At 38.4% G+C, this 17,845-nt stretch overlaps 2 protein-coding genes across 2 annotated transcripts; both read left to right on the top strand.

The window, feature by feature from the left end:
* Positions 1–218: 218 nt before the first annotated feature.
* Positions 219–9,939, top strand: miga2 (mitoguardin 2). The gene is made up of 16 exons (XM_026355198.1): positions 219–320; positions 1,163–1,424; positions 1,528–1,738; positions 1,820–1,935; positions 2,041–2,161; positions 2,248–2,375; positions 2,643–2,760; positions 2,942–3,048; positions 3,363–3,475; positions 3,827–3,899; positions 4,889–4,975; positions 5,077–5,175; positions 6,766–6,900; positions 6,990–7,043; positions 7,140–7,256; positions 7,401–9,939. The coding sequence occupies exons 2-16, from the start codon at positions 1,329–1,331 to the stop codon at positions 7,608–7,610; spliced, it is 1,785 nt and encodes a 594-aa protein (XP_026210983.1). The 5' UTR covers positions 219–320; positions 1,163–1,328; the 3' UTR covers positions 7,611–9,939.
* Positions 9,940–12,170: 2,231 nt separating this feature from the next.
* On the top strand, positions 12,171–17,371 carry dolpp1 (dolichyldiphosphatase 1). The gene is made up of 8 exons (XM_026356829.1): positions 12,171–12,270; positions 12,960–13,060; positions 13,207–13,291; positions 13,877–13,976; positions 14,438–14,536; positions 14,870–14,998; positions 15,137–15,226; positions 16,033–17,371. Exons 1-8 carry the CDS (start codon positions 12,195–12,197, stop codon positions 16,067–16,069), a joined length of 717 nt encoding a protein of 238 aa, XP_026212614.1. The 5' UTR covers positions 12,171–12,194; the 3' UTR covers positions 16,070–17,371.
* Positions 17,372–17,845: the final 474 nt, after the last annotated feature.

Below are 17,845 nucleotides of genomic sequence, written 5' to 3' on the forward strand. Positions count from 1 at the left end.
TTGTATTATTAACTTTTTTGTTTTTTTACAAATACACGAATAGCCAGGACAGCTTTTACCTTCCGACTATTGTCGATTGATTTTTTGACGTTACGAGATGAGCTACGATCTGATTGGATAATAGAGTTACTTGTCCCTCCCCCCTTTTATGTGATTGGTGAAGCAACATTCTAGCCCTCAATCCTCTTCATCCCATTGGCTGGCTGTCGCGTCAGTATTTTTGCGTTGCTGAAGTGACGTCCCTGAGCAAAAATCGAGTGTGCGGCTTTCACGTTACCGTGACACAAGAATGTCCTTCCCTGATGTCTTGGACAATCACGGTATGTACCTGTATGACGGATTATGTTATTAGCTGTGCCGCTGTTGAGCTGTCACAAAGCCTCTGAAGCCTCTCAGGTCTCAGCTTTGACCTTACAAGCAGCGTGCGGTTGATCCGGTGATGTTGTGATGTAAAGTGACAGATCAGGCTGAGCTAGGCTAGCTAAAATGCTAGTCAACATGAGCATGCTCGTCGACCTGCTTGTTGTGGTTGACTTGACCTGTTATTATTAACATTTTTAAAGGTAGATCTGCTTTGGAATTTACATAAAGGCTGAAAAAGTTGGGGTAGATTGATTTACGGCCTCAGCTGTTTAGACTGGTTAACGTTTCCAGGCTATTCACCTTACAATTAGACTCAGACAAATGGCCTTAAGGTTATTCATCTGTCCCGTCTGACTGGAAAGTGAAAGCGTCTTTTGTGTAACATTGTACTCTAAAGAATTGGACAGTTTTGCTATAAAGACATATACAATGTCAGCCAGTCTCTCGTGGTGACCACACCTGCTGTTTGTCAGGTGTGGTAGGCGTGAGGCAGGCTGGCTGCATACCAGTAAGTGTAGATAGGTGAGTAGCTGGCAGACTGTCAGGTTGTTCTGCTGCTAAACAATTAACACAAGCTTGATTTTTCTGAGCTTACACCACGAACCTTTGCAAGTTTATTCTGTGTCTGTGCCTGGAGGCATTTGCCTTGGAGCAGGCATTGTTGTTGTAGCAAATGATTGCATGTAGTGGCTATTGATGCCATGTCTTTATCATTACAAGACTCATTTGCATGCAGTGCAGCTGTAAATGGGAGTGCACTCTCAGATAATTCCTAAAATTCATGTCTTATCTATTGCAGGGTAATAAAAGTCAGACACTGGGCCAGTTGTCGAGTACAAGCTCAGGAGTGGATGACAGACGGCTCATTAGCAAGACCTGATCTCAGAGCAAAGAGGAAACCCCTTACATGGTGAATGTAAGGGAGCTTTGGGGATCTGTGGTCTAAAGGCATTTCCAATTTTGAGATGTCAGTCAAACAAGCAGAAGGGATGTCCATCGCCCAGGCTTTGGCCATGACTGTAGCAGAAATACCCGTGTTTCTCTATTCCACATTTGGGCAGGTAAAGCATGTTGCATTGCACAATTGATCAATAAACTTTGATAACTACAGTTAAAGTAATGTTTAGTAGAACAACAGCTCATGTTTGCCTCCTGTGCTTTCAGTCCATATTTTCTCAGCTAAAGCTCACCCCAAGCTTGAAGAAGGTGTTGTTTGCCACAGCACTGGGCAGTGTTGCTCTGGCTCTCACAGCTCATCAACTAAAAAGGCGGGGTAGAAAACGGAAGCAGGCTGCACAAGGAAAGGAGGGCCAGAAGACGGTGGGAATACCCGAGGCACTGATGAAGACAGGAAGACCATCTTCTTTAAAGAGAGGTATGCATTTTTTTATAGTAGAAATTTTTAAATTTTGGCTTTGCTTTGCAGTGTGTCTGATATATTCTTGTTTTTGTACAGGCCCATTTAGTGGTAGACAGGTGATGAGTCCCAGCACACGGAGCAATGACACAATGAGTGGAATTTCCTCCCTGGCTCCCAGTAAACATTCAAGTTCCTCACACAGCCTGACATCTGTTAGTTTCATATTCGTACTTTATCACATTTGCTTGCCTTTGTCCTTATTCCTATGAATAACATTGCCCTATCTTGACTTTGATGTATGTGTTTGGATGGTTTAGATGAGGGTCCCAAGTTCACCAAATCAATCCGCCAATCCCTCCACCCCATGGGAGGCAGAGCCTGTTGTGGAGGAGTCAGGGATAATAGAAGATGCTAATGCAGAGAATCTATATTTAATGGGTAAGTATTTTCATGACTTTCTAAAATGTGATGAAATATCTATGCGATTTGGTTCAGTTACAATTTATTACCCCCTTTCCTTCTAGGAATGGAGCTGTTTGACGAAGCTCTAAAAAAGTGGGAACAGGCTCTGAAGATTCGGGATCCCACCTACTCGACCTCCAGCAACAACAGCCTTGTTCTGCAGGGGGCAATGTGTGGAGACTTTCCCATGGTAACCATGAAACAATCATTACCAGTATACACTGCCTGATACTCTTGTACATGGTTGGATTTCTTAACAGTTCAAGTAGAGTCTTCTATTTCATGATGCAGCTGGGATTTCACCTACTGTCCTTGTGGTATTGTTAGTTTGCTAATAGCTCACACAGTGCTTGTATAGTATAAGTGGAAACTAATTTATTTGGCCTTGAACATTTATTACATAATATTAAAATAACTTTGGGCTTGTTTTTAATACCTTTTCCCCTTTTGATTTTAGGCTGAATCCCGTAAAACAGTGTTTGCTGAGAAGTTAGAGACACTACTGCACAGAGCGTACCACCTACAAGAGGATTTTGGCAGTAGTATCCCAACAGACAGTGTGATGGCAGACTTTGGTAAGAGTTATGTTGAGCTTACATGCGTACCGTAAAAGAAGGTAGAAATCGATGAGAAGGGTGAACTTTTCAGTGAGGAGCAGGATTGACTCAGTCTTGGTCTGTGTCACTAGTAAAGCAGCAAGCACATACATTTCATGTCTCTGTTAGACACATCTGTGGTCTGATTGTCTTTTGGCAGAAAGTGAAGGAACTCTTATCTTGCCACAAGTGGAGAGTTTCCACAGATTGCAAGATGATGATACGACTACTGTTACCTCTGACGACTCCTTCTTCTCAGCTGCAGAGGTTAGTTCCTTCCTCTGTTCCCAGTATATACGAGACATTATGGGGATCACTGATTTCCCAGAGTCCTCTTGTCTTTGTATAAAGCACACACTTAGGCAATTTAGCCATGCACTGGAACCCTAAACTTCTCCAGACATGACCTCAGTCAAAAATGCATGAAATGAACAACAGCTGTAATTCCTCATCAGTTCATTTTGTCATGCCCCTTGAATTAAAATATGAGTGTGTGTACAGAAGACAATGCCAAAATGTGTGTATGTGTGTGTATAACACATGTATGGGCTGTGCAAGAGTCATGCGTTTTCTCTGTGCAGCTGTTTGATGCCATGGCTTTAGAGGAAGTCTATCAGCCACTTAAACCAGCAGCTCTGTATGAAGAAGCCTTGTTTCTGGTTCGGGAGGGCAAAGTGTCCTACAGGACCCTCAGGTAACTGAAGTATACCTAAAAAACTGTGCTCAAAGCTGCAGCTCATTATTTTGGTTTTTCTGTTTTGGTTCACTCTTCCTGCTTTCATCAGCATTATTTCCAGCTGGTGTTGTCTAAAAAGCTCTAAAACATACTGCTCAGCAACAACTTCCACACAGAGACACAACAATAAATAAATGCAGATGGACAACTACTGGCTAAAATCATACCAACAATAGCTTCACCATAACAACATACATCTAAAATATGTCGGTGTTGAAATGTATTGCTTGTTCTGCTTCCCCCAGGCGGCCAAAAGAATCACAGTGTATACTGATTTCACTGAATTTAATACCTCTCTCTTATCACCAGGACTGAATTACTTGAATGCTACGGTGATCAAGACTTCCTTGCCAAGCTTCACTGTGTGAGACAAGCATTCCAGGTATGTTTAAGCTTTGTATGACTTACCTTTATTATTACTGTACAAAATAATTCACTGTGCTGGCCAATTATCATCCATCTATTATCCATTTCTTTCCTGTTATCTGGAAACATTCCTAGCATAAAAGTAGAGGTTTTCCTTCTTAACACTGGTTCTGATTTCCTTCTTATGCCACCAATTGTCATCAACAGCCATACACTGAAAAAATGCATTAGATTATGGTTTTTATTATAATGGTCAAAAACATCACCTTGTAACGATATCAGCATGAGCACGTGTGTCATCCGAGATAGAGCTCTTTGTATTTCCTCTCTTTCTGCTGAAATCATCATCTCTGATCTCATACACTGGATGTAACAACACGCAAGTAAAAAGCTTGCGGCACACTCCTGAGTTTGTAATATGCTGCCTCTGTACAGGTGCAGTGTTAGCACCCAGAGGCAAAGAGTCAAGTTACTTTGCTTAAAATGACATCCAGACAAAACTACAAGGTCAAATAAAAAGACAGCTGCTGCAGTACCTCATGGTGTGTCTTACACTTAGAAAATCAGATTACATCCATGGGGCTTTGATCTTCAAGCTTAGGAAAATGTCTGTCTTTGCATCAAATTTGTGTTTTATTTTATTTACATTTAAATTTTTTTTGTATGTCACATGTGAACAACTACACAGATGGACTTAAAGGCAGCATGCATGTATTAGGAGACTGCTGTGTTGTGTACAAATGTGTTGAACTTTGCTGTGTTTATCTGCTTGTATGTTGTTGAACTCTGCCTTGCATTAATCAGTCCCCCCCTGCTCCACCAGAGGACAGTGACCCAATTTTATTAACGGTGAAGCTGAATGTGGTTTTGAAGCATGTTGAAGACTTTTGAAGCTCTATTCTCCACGTTCACTACCAATATATCAAATAAATCAATAAGGAAGCAGACACCCAGTGTTTAAATTAAATGGTTAATAAAAGGTAACATAATGCTTTTTTCTTTCAGGTCCTGTTGTTAGATGAAACTCACCGCACTTTTTTCATGGAGACTGGAAAGCAAATGATTGCAGGGTTGATGGTAAAGGCAAACAAGGTAGAGCTGCTCATTTTGGTCCTTGTTCTATTTGGAAACACAGGTCACATTTGTCCAGCTGTAACTAATTAGTTCCTGTGTTGTTTTGTGCTTTAACACAGAGTCCCAAAGCCTTTCTAGAGAGCTATGAGGACATGCTGCTTTACACTCAGAGAGAGGAAACATGGCTCACCACTAAGATGGAACTGGAGGGCAGAGGGGTGAGTAATTCATGTCAGGTTTTTGCATTTTAACACAACTGCATTGACAGACTCTGTATATGTTTGCAGTGGCACAGAAATCTATACTCTACGGTCAGTCTTCAAGAAAATTTAATATTTCATGGTAACAGTGATACTCAGGCAGTTTACATGTCCCTGGCTAACCTGAATTAAACTTTAATTGAGGTACAGCTAACTGTCTGGCTACTCTGTGCTTAATCAGTGGAAAACTCACTTTTAGGGTCATACTGTGTTTGGTTGTGTTACTGACAAACAGTCTGTCTTAATATTAATGATTCATTGATTATGCATCTTAAACAACCTCCAGTATACATTTGGTTGTTGCTGCTCAAGTGCTTGTCTCAGTTTGTTTTTTTTGTTTGTTTTTTTTCAACTTTCAACTCAAAATATTAGAAACAGAAGTACAAACCATGGCTCAGCTGCTTTATTGGATTGCATTAACTTTAATGCTGGTGATCAACAGGTGTCACAAGACACAGTGCACTACAGCTTGCTGTGTATAGTATTGGGCTTTGTAGCCACAGACCGGTCAGAGTAACCATGCTGATCTTACCACAATCTTAATAACAATTAATGATCAAAAGTGCTTTTTGATTCATATTAAATGACTTTACTCAATTTTGGCCTAGTTGTATTGGTTTACCAAGAATTACACTATATAATTGTTTAATTAAGCCTGTTCGTAGAAAATTACTTCACCCTTATTAGATGATTCTTTGTTGTATCACGTTACATAATTATGTTTAGCAAGACATGTGAAACTGCAATGTCAAAAAAGATTCATTCCTCTTAAAGTGCTACCAAAATGAGACTCCATGTCCTCCTGTAGTGGCTTTCTTAGTGCTAACGTCCTGTTTAGGTATGAAAACGGTGACATCTAGTGGATTTTTGTAGCATAAGATACCTCACCTAAGTGATAGAGATGGTTTAAACCAGTTCACTTACATTCAACACGTTTCAATAAGAAAGAAGGGCAACTACCAAAAAGTTGAACGGAACATTAAAGGGCTATTATCAGTAGGTGGTGATAATGTTGTGGCTGATCAGTGTATATTGATGATCTCTCTAGGGCTTCCTTGGGATTGTTGGTGCATTACCACATTTCACATGATCAGTGAAGTTCTGTGAAACTATCAGCAGAGCAGTGGATTGCATCACCTGAAATACTACCACTGTTTAAAGCACCATAGTTCTACTATGTCTTTAATAAAGTGTGATTTAAAGGGTCGAGTGGTCATATAGTCACGATGTGGTATTTAAAAAAAAAGCAGTGGTATCCCTTTAATCACCTTCATTAAGAAATCTGCTGATCATAAAAGCTGGTATTCTTGTCAAGCTGGAAAACAAATATAAAGCTATAGATGTCCGTCTCCGGTGGGAATGTAACAATACCTGCTTTCCTCTGATATACTGTAAGCACACCCCCTGGTGTTGGCGAAAGTTTAAAGGTATCACGAACTGGATACTGCCCAAACTCAGTGCTTTTTGAATTTTATATTTACTGTAGTAACCATATCTGGATATTAAACACAATGTGCCTTTGGGCTTCTGATGTCATGTACTCTACAGGTGGTGTGTATGAACTTTTTTGACATAGTGTTGGACTTCATCCTTATGGATGCATTCGAAGACCTGGAGAGCCCTCCCTCGTCTGTGGTGGCTGTGTTGAGGAACCGCTGGCTCTCTGACAGCTTCAAAGAGACGGTTAATTTATATAGAACTCGCACACATATTCTTTTACAATGCAACTAATAATTTAATTAGACTAATAACAGAGTTATGTTTTTGTTTAGGCTCTGGCAACAGCCTGCTGGTCTGTCCTAAAAGCCAAAAGGCGTCTTCTAATGGTGAGTTTGTAGTTGAAACTGAGGACATTTTATTGCATTTATTGTTTTATGAAGACATTTGATTCTAACAGCAGTTTCTCGTATTACTGTTTGTAGGTTCCTGATGGTTTTATCTCCCACTTCTATGCTATATCAGAACATGTGAGCCCTGTTTTAGCTTTTGGATTTTTGGGACCCAGGCAACACTTAAGTGAAGTCTGCACTATCTTCAAGGTGAGAGCATATGGGATTAAAAATATGTGGTATTCCTCATCATTTTAGAAAGCAACTAGCAAACTTGAGTTCACTTGTTGTAAATAAATCCAATAAAAGTACAATTTCCAGCTGTGTCATTAATGTCTCTACTCCTCTCTGTAGCAACAAATCGTGCAGTACCTTAAGGACATGTTTGACCACGACAAGGTCCGCTTCACCTCTGCTCAGTGCTTGGCTGAGGACATCCTGAATCTTTCCCACCGGCGGAGTGAGATTTTACTGAAGTACCTGGGAATTGATAGCCTTCTGGAGCTCAATGGTGCTGTGCCCAAAGAAACAGAGGCCTCTTCAGGACCCAAACAAGACGACTAGGGTTACTAAGGACTTCAAGGGGCTCACACAGGCTGAATATGTTAAAGTGATCAGCAGAGAACAGCAACGATTGGATGGAGTTATGTTCCTGTGATGCACTGAGAACCAGCATTAATCATGCATTCATCTGCACTGTAAGAAGATATATTCTCACCAGATTTACAGTATCACCTCCAATGAGGGAGAAAGGTTGGATAATGTGATTTAATCTCGCCTTTGTTGGGAGCTGCGGTGTTGTGTATCGAGAACACTTCTGTAGTCATGTAATCGCAGACATGTGCAGACTTGTCTCAAGCTTGTTGAGTGACATGAATACCTCTTAAAAACACACGTGACCGACAGAAGCAGTTCCAACACATAACGCCCGGGCCTTCTGCACTGTTACTCAACATGGAGCAAGTCTCTGTGGAGAACCAGTGTTTGCATTATAACTTCTATTCATCACCTCTTGAACTGCGTGGGACATCAAATTCTTCATTATTATGTGAAAAGAAACGGTGTGAGAGTCTGTAATCATCATGCATTTGTATGTTTTATATTAAAGGGGAAGGATATTAATGAAACCATGATAATAACTGAAGACTTATTCCATGTGCTAAAGGGCACACTGTTTTTTTCTTGCCCACTTAAATCCTCTTCAGTCTGAAAAGGTATTCCACTTTAGTTTTATCACAGGGTAACGTGACATATCAAAGAGAACACAAAAATACATAATCTAACATTAATATAGGGTATTAACATGCTCATCATATAGAAGTTAAATGAATCCTAGGCTACATTTTGACCCCATGCCACAGTTTCTTTTCTTGTTGTCTTTTCAGAGTGGATGTAGCAGTGATTCATCTCAATGGTAACATCTTGTAATGTTTTATTTTCTTTAAGTCACGATGATTGCTCAGATTTTACTACAACAAGTAGGGTAAAATGTAAAAGGCACAGGAATGCAAAAAAGTAATATCCACATACATGCAGATATTAAATGAAGAAGAATCTTATTGCCAGTTTTGACAGATTTATTGGTTGAATCAGTAGATTTACTTGCAAATATTTGAATCTACATTGTACAATTTGCAATGTTAAAGTCACTGGATACAAAATGAATAGGACTGAAACTGAACTGTTTTACTATCAAAGCACAAGTTATGTGAAGATAATCTGTGTTTTCACTGTAGAAACTTATAAACATAAAGGCTACTGGCTGTAAAAGAGAATAGGATAAATGCATTAGAAAAAGCAGTTTTTACTTGGTTTTTACTTTTTCACAGGGGGCATTCTGACTGTCATAGTAAGAAAAAGCACAGGTGTTACTATTAACAGTAACAGTAGCTCTATTCTATTGACACGTCCCAACTACTGTACTTAAAGTTCCATTTCATACTACGACATACTTCTACTTCACCGTACTTTACCTTTTATTTTCCTCTGTGCTTTTCTTAATGTGTCAAAATGTCTCTAGCGTCTTCAGAGACTTTGTAAAGAAAAACAGTGTCATTGTTCTAATCGAGTAGAAACACACATTGATTCATTCAGTTGTTAAACTATGTGTTGCTTTCTTCTTAGAAGAATTTAAAATGACGGTGCCATCTATGTTAGTAATCTTGGATATGATATTGTTATTTTGTTGCTGATTTTATCAAGACTTGTAATGAAGAACCTGATGTTTTACAGCCAGATTGTAACTGACATAAGTGCACTGCAGATAACCCCCGAGTCCTCTTTGTATTCTCAATGCTGAGAAATGGATCAAAGAGTCACTGAAGGGGCACTAAGATGCCAAGTTAATTTTTGTTTTTTTGTGATCCTAGTTACCTCCACTACTGTAAAATCAAGCTTTGTTATGCAGATTGTAAGAAACTATCAAAAGCAGAATTAACTTAAAGAAATGTAATGAAAAGGGTATTTATTATGAATGGCAATAGAGGCACAGTATGTATACTTATGGTTGACTAGAAAATTTTAGTTAATTATTTTGTGATAATACATAGTTCTTGGGGAATAGTGTATCATACTAATTAGAAGTCAGTTTTTTTTTTTTTAATTATTATTCATGATCATATAAGTCTGTGTTTGTGGTCTTGATAATCTAAATCACGCTCTTGTTGCAACATGCCCCTGAATTTAACAGCTCAGATTTTTTTGTCTTACATGTTGCAATGCAGTAATGTTGCTTTTTTTAAATAGTCCTGGCTGTGTTAAGAGTCACCATTGTAGTGTACTGTACTGTAAATAAGAGCATTTACAAAAAATGTTGAACACCTTTTTTTCCACAGGCGTGCAGCTTTGTATTTTTAAGCATTTTGCACTTTATCAGAAAAGAAAGATTCAGGAATGTCCCACAACTGTTTGTCCATTTCAGAGTTCAACTATAGAAACTATTGAATTATATTTATTGCATCACAGAACTGACATGTAATTAATAATATAGAGCATATATGCTTTGTATTAGAGAAACTATATTCCCTATGACGCTATATTGGAAAATTCAGGTTAATTCAGGTTTATATCATAAGTTGTCTTTTAGTCTCCAATGTTGAAATAGTGAAATTCCCCATGTGGTTCAGCCCCTAATGGACTGGTTTGAAAACGTGTTCTCCCATGTTTTAGTTGTTATTGGTATTGTGGATTATCAACAGTATGTATCATGCAGATAAATGCGATTATGGAAAACTGCTAATGTTTAGTCCTCTGTTCACAGATAGCTTTGTCTCGTTGATCTGAACAAACTTTGCATGCTAAATGCTTTGCATCAGTCGGTGTTTCCCTACAACATTTAGGCCCAGGCTCACCATTAGCTGTGCTTTGAAAATTCCAAATAGAAAAAGGGTAGAGAAAGTGCTTAGGGCCTTAAAATCATCTGAAATTTAAAATCCAGGCATTGACTCTGCTTTTTAGTGTACATTCAGTAGATTATAGCTTAACAAAGAGTTCAGGTGGCCAAAATATGGAAAGAATGTTTTTTTTTTATTATTATATATATATATATTAGTGTGTCCTCTTCTTGCCTTTTGTCTTTTTCTACTGTTCAGTGACAATGCCAGCACGAACTGCAACTTGATTTTGAGTCTCCATATTAAATGTTATTTTTTTTATTAAAGAGTCTCTTTCTTATTGCCTCTCTGCATAATTTGAATTGCCATAAAATGTTCTACAACCATCTGTGGTCTATAGAGGATGGATCCCACTGACCTTAGTGATCCCCTTATCTATCGTTTTTTTCTGTTTTGGTTTAAGACAAACTAATTACATTCAGGGGTTTACTTTAAATAGGGTTTACTTAGATTTATTTTGCATTTTGTGCAGTTCAACATCAGCACATTAGCATGATTGTGAGCATGTTAGTGTGCTGATGTTCGCATTTTGCTCAAAGCTTTGCTGTTCTTAAGTAAAGCCTCAGATTTACAAGTATGGCTGTATCAACAAGACCTATCTGAAACATAGCGTCTATCTTTTTTTTCCCTCCTACTTTTCACCTTAGGAGGATAGATGGGCATAAGCCTATCGTGGTCTCCTATTGCCAATACTAGCTTGGCTTCAATGGTAAAAAAAAAAGGCATGATACTTTATGCATTAATAATTTAGCTTGCAAAGCTATAGATCATAAAAGGAGTCAGGGGAGACAACACTGTAGTGATTCAGTAATGCTCCACTGGAGGGTGCACAACTCTTACTGTAATTCTGCTGGTCAACTTTTGAAACTTTGTTATCTCTTTTAGCCCATAGAAATCTACTTGTTTATTTCTTGCCATTCAGATACTTCTGCAATTTAAAGACATTACTTTTTAATGTTGTGCTGTATGGTTCAGTCTATGCAGGTCTACTGATTCACTCTTAGACATTGCTACTATTTTATTTACCCCATTTATATTAAGATATGAGGGCAGTTAACAATAATTGTATTACAATAATATTTTCTGAATGGCTTGTACTAAACTCATCTATAAAACAATAATTAATAAATGCCTCTTTGAGTATTTTTTGTAGAGTATATTTGCCATAAAAGTCTGATTATAAATAAAAATAGGCTAGTAGATAAGAATATAGATAAAAAGTAAAATTTGGGAGATAATTTCAAAAGCATGTTTTAAACATTGTACTTGTTATCTAATAAATTGACTCAAACTAGTTGACCTAATTTTTTTTTTATTATGAGAAACTTCCTGTTTATGTTTTAAAGGTGGAAATGGACTTCCTCAAAAGGGCAACTCATAAAGTGACACCAAATTATTTTTAAAATATGTGATAACTGACCCTACAGTTTTATATTATATATACTATATAATTTACACAGATAATTCGGGTGGTAAGTAGTTTAAAGTCGTCATTAATATAATAATCACAACAAATCCACAGCTTTCTTTTTTTGAATGAGTGCTTCTCGCTGCTTGAATATGAAATGCAGGACTTTAGTGTTTTTTGTCCATTCAATAATTTATCTCTATGGGAGGAGCGTCTCCCCGCTGTGCAGCTCCGATTGGACGGATCCTGCGCTGCCGGGGCCCGTTTGAACACGGAGCTCCGTTCACCATTGGTTCGACACGTGTCTGGGGCGTTTCACTGGGGCTGCCCCGGTTGTGTCCGGGTAAGATGGCGTTGGAAGAGCAGTGCTCGGCACCTCCTCGATGGCGGTCCATATCTCTGACACACGTAGAGTTCCCGGAGGGTACGTAAACTCAACGTTTTCCTCCAACTACTGAAGCTCTGCTAATTACCAGGCGCTTTGTTGCGTCCGAGCAGTGCGCGTGTTTTGTTGCTACTGAATGGACACGGCCGACGGCGACGCTGCCAAATTGTGAGCTGCTGTAAAGCAGCGAGCACAGCGGGGAATGTAGCCCGGACTGCCAAATTGTGAGACAGTGCCGCATGCGCAGTTGGCGCTAATGTCCACAATGAAGGCTAGCTAGCGTGCTAGCAACCTGACATTCGGCTTTAATGTTCTCTCTAAGGTATCGGCGAATAATTGTAGTCGTGTCAGAATTATTTTACAAAATTAAAGCATTCTGAACAGCACGATATAACTCGCTAATGTGTTTAAAGTAATTAGCTGTCTCACGTTATAGCATTGTAGCCAGGACTAATGCTAACGTAGTTGTTGCTGTAGCTAGTTTCATGGCCTGATTAGTAAAACTAGCATAAACTACAGTTCATCGAGCTGTCTTAATTAACTAGAAATAAAAAATGTGGTCTGTTACTTAGGTGGATGCATAGCTACGTGCAGCATAACAGCTTGTTTCGGGATTTAATATTTTAGCCATCCAGGTTCACTGAGTAGCACAGTGTCACTCCCACCAGGTGCCTTTTAATGAGCTCTGTGATATGTCCTATAATCACTACTGTCTCCATGTGTTTTAGGTGATCTGACGGGACAGGTGCTAGCGTACATCAGTCTCCTACCCATAGCCATTCTCGTGGGTTTTGTCACACTCATAGTGTTCAAACGGGAGCTGCACACGGTGAGTCCTGCACATGCACGGTTGAGTTCAGTTCCAAGTAAAAAGAAAGCATCAAATTTAAAACCAATGTGTGAAGCTGTTAATCTGTTTTGCACTTGTCAGAAAGGCCTGAGGTTTGTGAGCACTGGCGTTGTGTTTCGTTACAGATTTCCTTTTTTGGTGGGGTCATCCTGAATGAAGGGGTGAACTGGGTGCTGAAGCACATTCTCAGAGAGCCACGCCCATGTGCAGGTGAGTGAATGATCAACCTGTCCTCTTTGTGTGATCGTCGCTAGTTCAGTTGTCTAATTCATCCTCGCTTTTTAATGTACTATGACTGGAAACTGGTCTTTCTATATTCTATAAATTCTCAAGAAGGGCAGGACTCTACCGTGAATAATAGGCAGGTAAAAACATAAATAATACATTTCTGAAACATGCATTGTGTTGGTATAACAGTTATACTTTTAAGTAGAAGGTGTTAATTACAGAAGCTGATGCAGTATCTACCGAAGATTCAGCACATAAATTGATTTGTTTATATAGTGCTGGACAATATCAATAAAATACTGTATCACTATGCATGTTTATAGTCAGTTGAGAGAATTCTAATCTTATTTTTCTTATTTTACTATCTGAAATTAATTAATACATTTAATTAGTTACACATATCAGGATACCACCAACACTGCCCACATATTTGTATATATTTAAGCAATTAAACAAAAGGCAAACTTTAGTTAAAACTTTGGTTTGACCAAAATAAAACTTGTTTGTTTTGTTTTAAGTCGGTACAGCGTATGAATATGTATATCAAGTTTTGTTGTCTTTCTGCAGGGGCTCACACAAACCTGCCCACGGAGTATGGAATGCCCTCCAGTCATTCCCAGCTTATCTGGTTCTTTGTTGTTTACTTCTTTCTTTTCCTTTATTTAAGGTGAGCTTGTTTCTTCTTGCTGTTTGGGGAGTGTTGAGGGTGGAAACATGCAGCTGTGAAATTCTTAGAAGTACGGCACTTAATTAAAGTTTAATGCCCATGAACTAATCAAATACAGATTGTCTTTTTTTATATAAGTTGAAGATCTTGTGAAAGTAGATTTTAAACTGTTTTTTATTTTTATTTTACTGGTATATGTGGGTCTGAAATGATAAGGCAGAAGAAACATTTACTGTACAGCAGTGTTGAATAATTATTATGCATACACACACTTTATTAGTGATCATTAGAGTCCATAAAGAAGCTTTTATTATATTTGTTATTGTTGTTGTGCTGTGGGTTTATTTTATTATTATGCTAATGTTTTGAATTGATTATGACTCATTTCATGTTTTTATTTCACCTTTACATGAAGTAGCTGCCATGGTGAGAACTCGTGTTCCTTTTTTTTTTCTTTTCAGAATGCATCAAACGAACAATGCTCGATGTGTGGACCTGCTGTGGAGACACATACTGTCCATCCTTTTGTTGGGTATGGCCTTATCAGTCTCATACAGCAGGTGAGCGACTGGATTTTAATCCATAATTATTGGAGCATTCTATCTGAATTTACTATTTGTCTTAATCTTTGTGAATACGTAATACAATTAATCGTTTACCATTACATTTGTACTTGGTGCAGGTGGACAAGAAACATTTTAATACTGTTTGGCTAACCAGCCTGTTCACACCGTGACACAGGAAGCCATTTGTTATTTCCTGTGTAACACCAGTTTCAGTGTGTGAACACATTAGGCTTGATACTATGTTAAGTGCATGCAGCTACACTTAATTTAGTTCACGCCTCTAAGCACAGATGGTGTTTTCTGTAACTTTTTCTCTTTTATTCTTAGAGTTTACCTGTTGTATCACACCTGGGGCCAGGTTTTCTATGGTGGACTGGCTGGTAGTACAATCGGCATAGTTTGGTTCCTTTTCACACAAGAGGTGCTGACGCCATTATTCCCTAAAATAGCAGCATGGTAAGTAGTGCTCTCATTTCTCTGCTTTCTTCCTGTGTCACAGGGGACAACGAGACAATTTCAGCCTCAAAAAGTGGATAAGACTGTCCCATTATGATTCCTGTGATATTCTGTAACTTTCCTCTTTGTGACTCTTAGGCCAATATCAGAGTACTTCCTGGTACGAGACACAAGTCTGATCCCCAACATCTTATGGTTTGAATATACAGTGACCAGATCAGAGGCAAGGTAAGATGTTGTCTTAGAGATATATCTCACTACTCCTTTTACTATTTACTATTAAAGCTACATATGCAACTCTAGGGAATTCAGCTAGCAGAAACATGAGGCTCAAATCAATCTGCTTTGCTTCAGCTGTTTCTCTTATTTGTTTTTTGCTATGAAGTTAAAATTAGGGCAAAGCTGCAAAACCTACAAGTTTCTAAGAAACAATTGACCTCCACTTATTAATTAGAACAGTTAGACTTAACTATATTAAGAAACATTTAGAAAGGAATATCTCAGCTCTGCTGCCAGGGTGTACAACAAGTCTGAGTCACCGAATCCATTGACAGCAAATTCATATAATGGTGCATATTTCTTAAAAAATAAAACATTTTCTAGCTTTAAGTTCTTTTCATATCAGTCATGACAAAAAGTGGCACAGAGCAGTTTAAATACTGAATGATGATGTTAGAAATTTGTATAATAATATAAAATAAATAACATGCTAGTGCTAGTCAGACGCCAAGCTGGCTAGATCTACAAACTATTTGCTAACAAGATCATGAGAAACTATGCTCCTCTAATAGACTTTTAGTACTCTGACTGAGCTTTTAAACAAATAAGCTATGATAGCTTTCTCCATTTTGGACTCTCCAGCTCTTTGTTCCCTAAAGTCAGCACTGCCTTGACACCCTTTGCCACTCTTCATCGTGAAGGTTTAGTGTTTTAAATGTTGGCATGACCAGGCCTTTAGTAGTAAGTAAGTTAAACTGTGGCATATGTCATGTAACTTGGTACATTGTTGTTGTTTTGTTTTTTTTTTATTCTAGGAACAGACAACGAAAGCTTGGAACAAAACTTCAGTGATCTATGCAGTTGTTTTGTGAAACTGAGTATAGAACCACACACATATATACACACACATTCTCATGCACACACCCAGACACAGACAGACACAGAAACTCACTTAACAAAAACACACTGGAGAACCATCTGTTGGACTGACGTGATGCAAGGAGCAAAGGGCAAAAACCGTTTACAGGTGACGAAAGAGTGCCTGGACCTGGCCTGGAGCCTACAGCCTGAGCAAGTCCGTCCACACGCCTCTCCTTCTTGTACAGCTTGCCCAAAATGCTCTTCAATGCATGCAAGACTGTGCAAGAGGCATACTATTTAATGATAGATTAATATATATATTTTAACTATAAACGCACGCTGACAGTAACAGTGTATAGGAAGAGATTCAAGGAGCCATAAAGGAGGCTTTGATCAAGTTTCAAATTGGTGGGCGTCATTGCAGCATGTATTTAGTGATTCCTTTTTTTAATATTCTAATAGATAGCTGGTGGGACATTGGGTTATGGTTAGGTTGGGGGTATGTGGAATTAACCATTTGTTATTGTTATATAAAATTGACAATTTATAAAATTAGTTATGTTGTAATATAAATAAGAATTTGCACTTTGTGAAATTTACAAGTTAAAAAACAACTAACACTAGTTAAATGTTAAGGCCCTCCCTCTCTTTTCCCTTATCAGTCTTTGCTTTGTGTCTATGACTGTCAGTCCTAATCTATTAGACTCCAAAGCTGATCTGCAAGCAGTGTAAATTTAATGTACCTTCTGTACTATTGAGCATCGAGGATGCGGTTTCTGTTCATTTCCACGTTCGAGGATAATGAGACTGAATAATGGCAGCAGGTTTAGGTTGTTTTAGTTGTTCAACACAATTTGGGCTGAGGTGGTGTTTTGATGCCTCAGACACAGTAGCAGCCTGGGAAATGGCTTCTGGGACTATTTTCTTTTTTTTTTTTCATTTTCTTATCTTGTTTTCTGCTGTTGCAGAGAACAGTTTTCTTTTAACCTGCATTTCCGAGATAACATTCCATATCATTTAGTAAGAAGACATACACAATGACTGCTGAGGAGATACGTTTTCTTTTTGTATTATTTTTGAAGAAAGGAAAAAAAAAAAAAAGCCTCAGGTCAGTCGTAGCATGGGTTTAGGCTAAATTCCTCAGCTGCAGCTCATGTTGAAAGCTGTAAGTGGGGATGTGAAGCTGATTTAAAACTCATATCATTAGCTCCACAAAGGGAAGTAGTTCTCTTAGAATCAGTTTTTTTTTTCATGTGTAACCTATATCAGGCTGAATAAAAATCTGTTTATGTACAATAAATGGCTCCAGTGTCATACTTGCACAGACATCTTTAAATCGGGAACGCTGCGTTGTTCTCATCATTTTTGCTGTGCAGCAGATGTGGCCCTCGATACACTGATTTCGTCAGCTTGTTGCATTTTCCACTCAGTGTGTCTGTCGCCTGTGTGTGATGGAGATAGGATTGTTCTTTGTTTGTATCCATGGTCACTGACAGAGACTTCAGAAATGAGGAAGTAGATAAAAAACAGTGATCTGAGTTTTGGTTTCCATCAGCACTTTAGATTTGCGTGAGTCACACCTGGTGATAATGGAGAAGTAGATAATGAGCAGATATTACAGGCTTCTGATCTAGTTTGGTAAATGCATATATGATGTATTAAATATTCCTCTGCTTTTCTTTAATTAAAATATGTGCTTAAAGCTGAAAAACCCTGATTATGTCATCTGGTTTCTCATACTTTGGAGGTTGTAAACAACTGGCTCAT

Source organism: Anabas testudineus, chromosome 12 (genome assembly GCF_900324465.2).
Source record: "Anabas testudineus chromosome 12, fAnaTes1.2, whole genome shotgun sequence".
Lineage (NCBI taxonomy): Eukaryota > Metazoa > Chordata > Actinopteri > Anabantiformes > Anabantidae > Anabas > Anabas testudineus.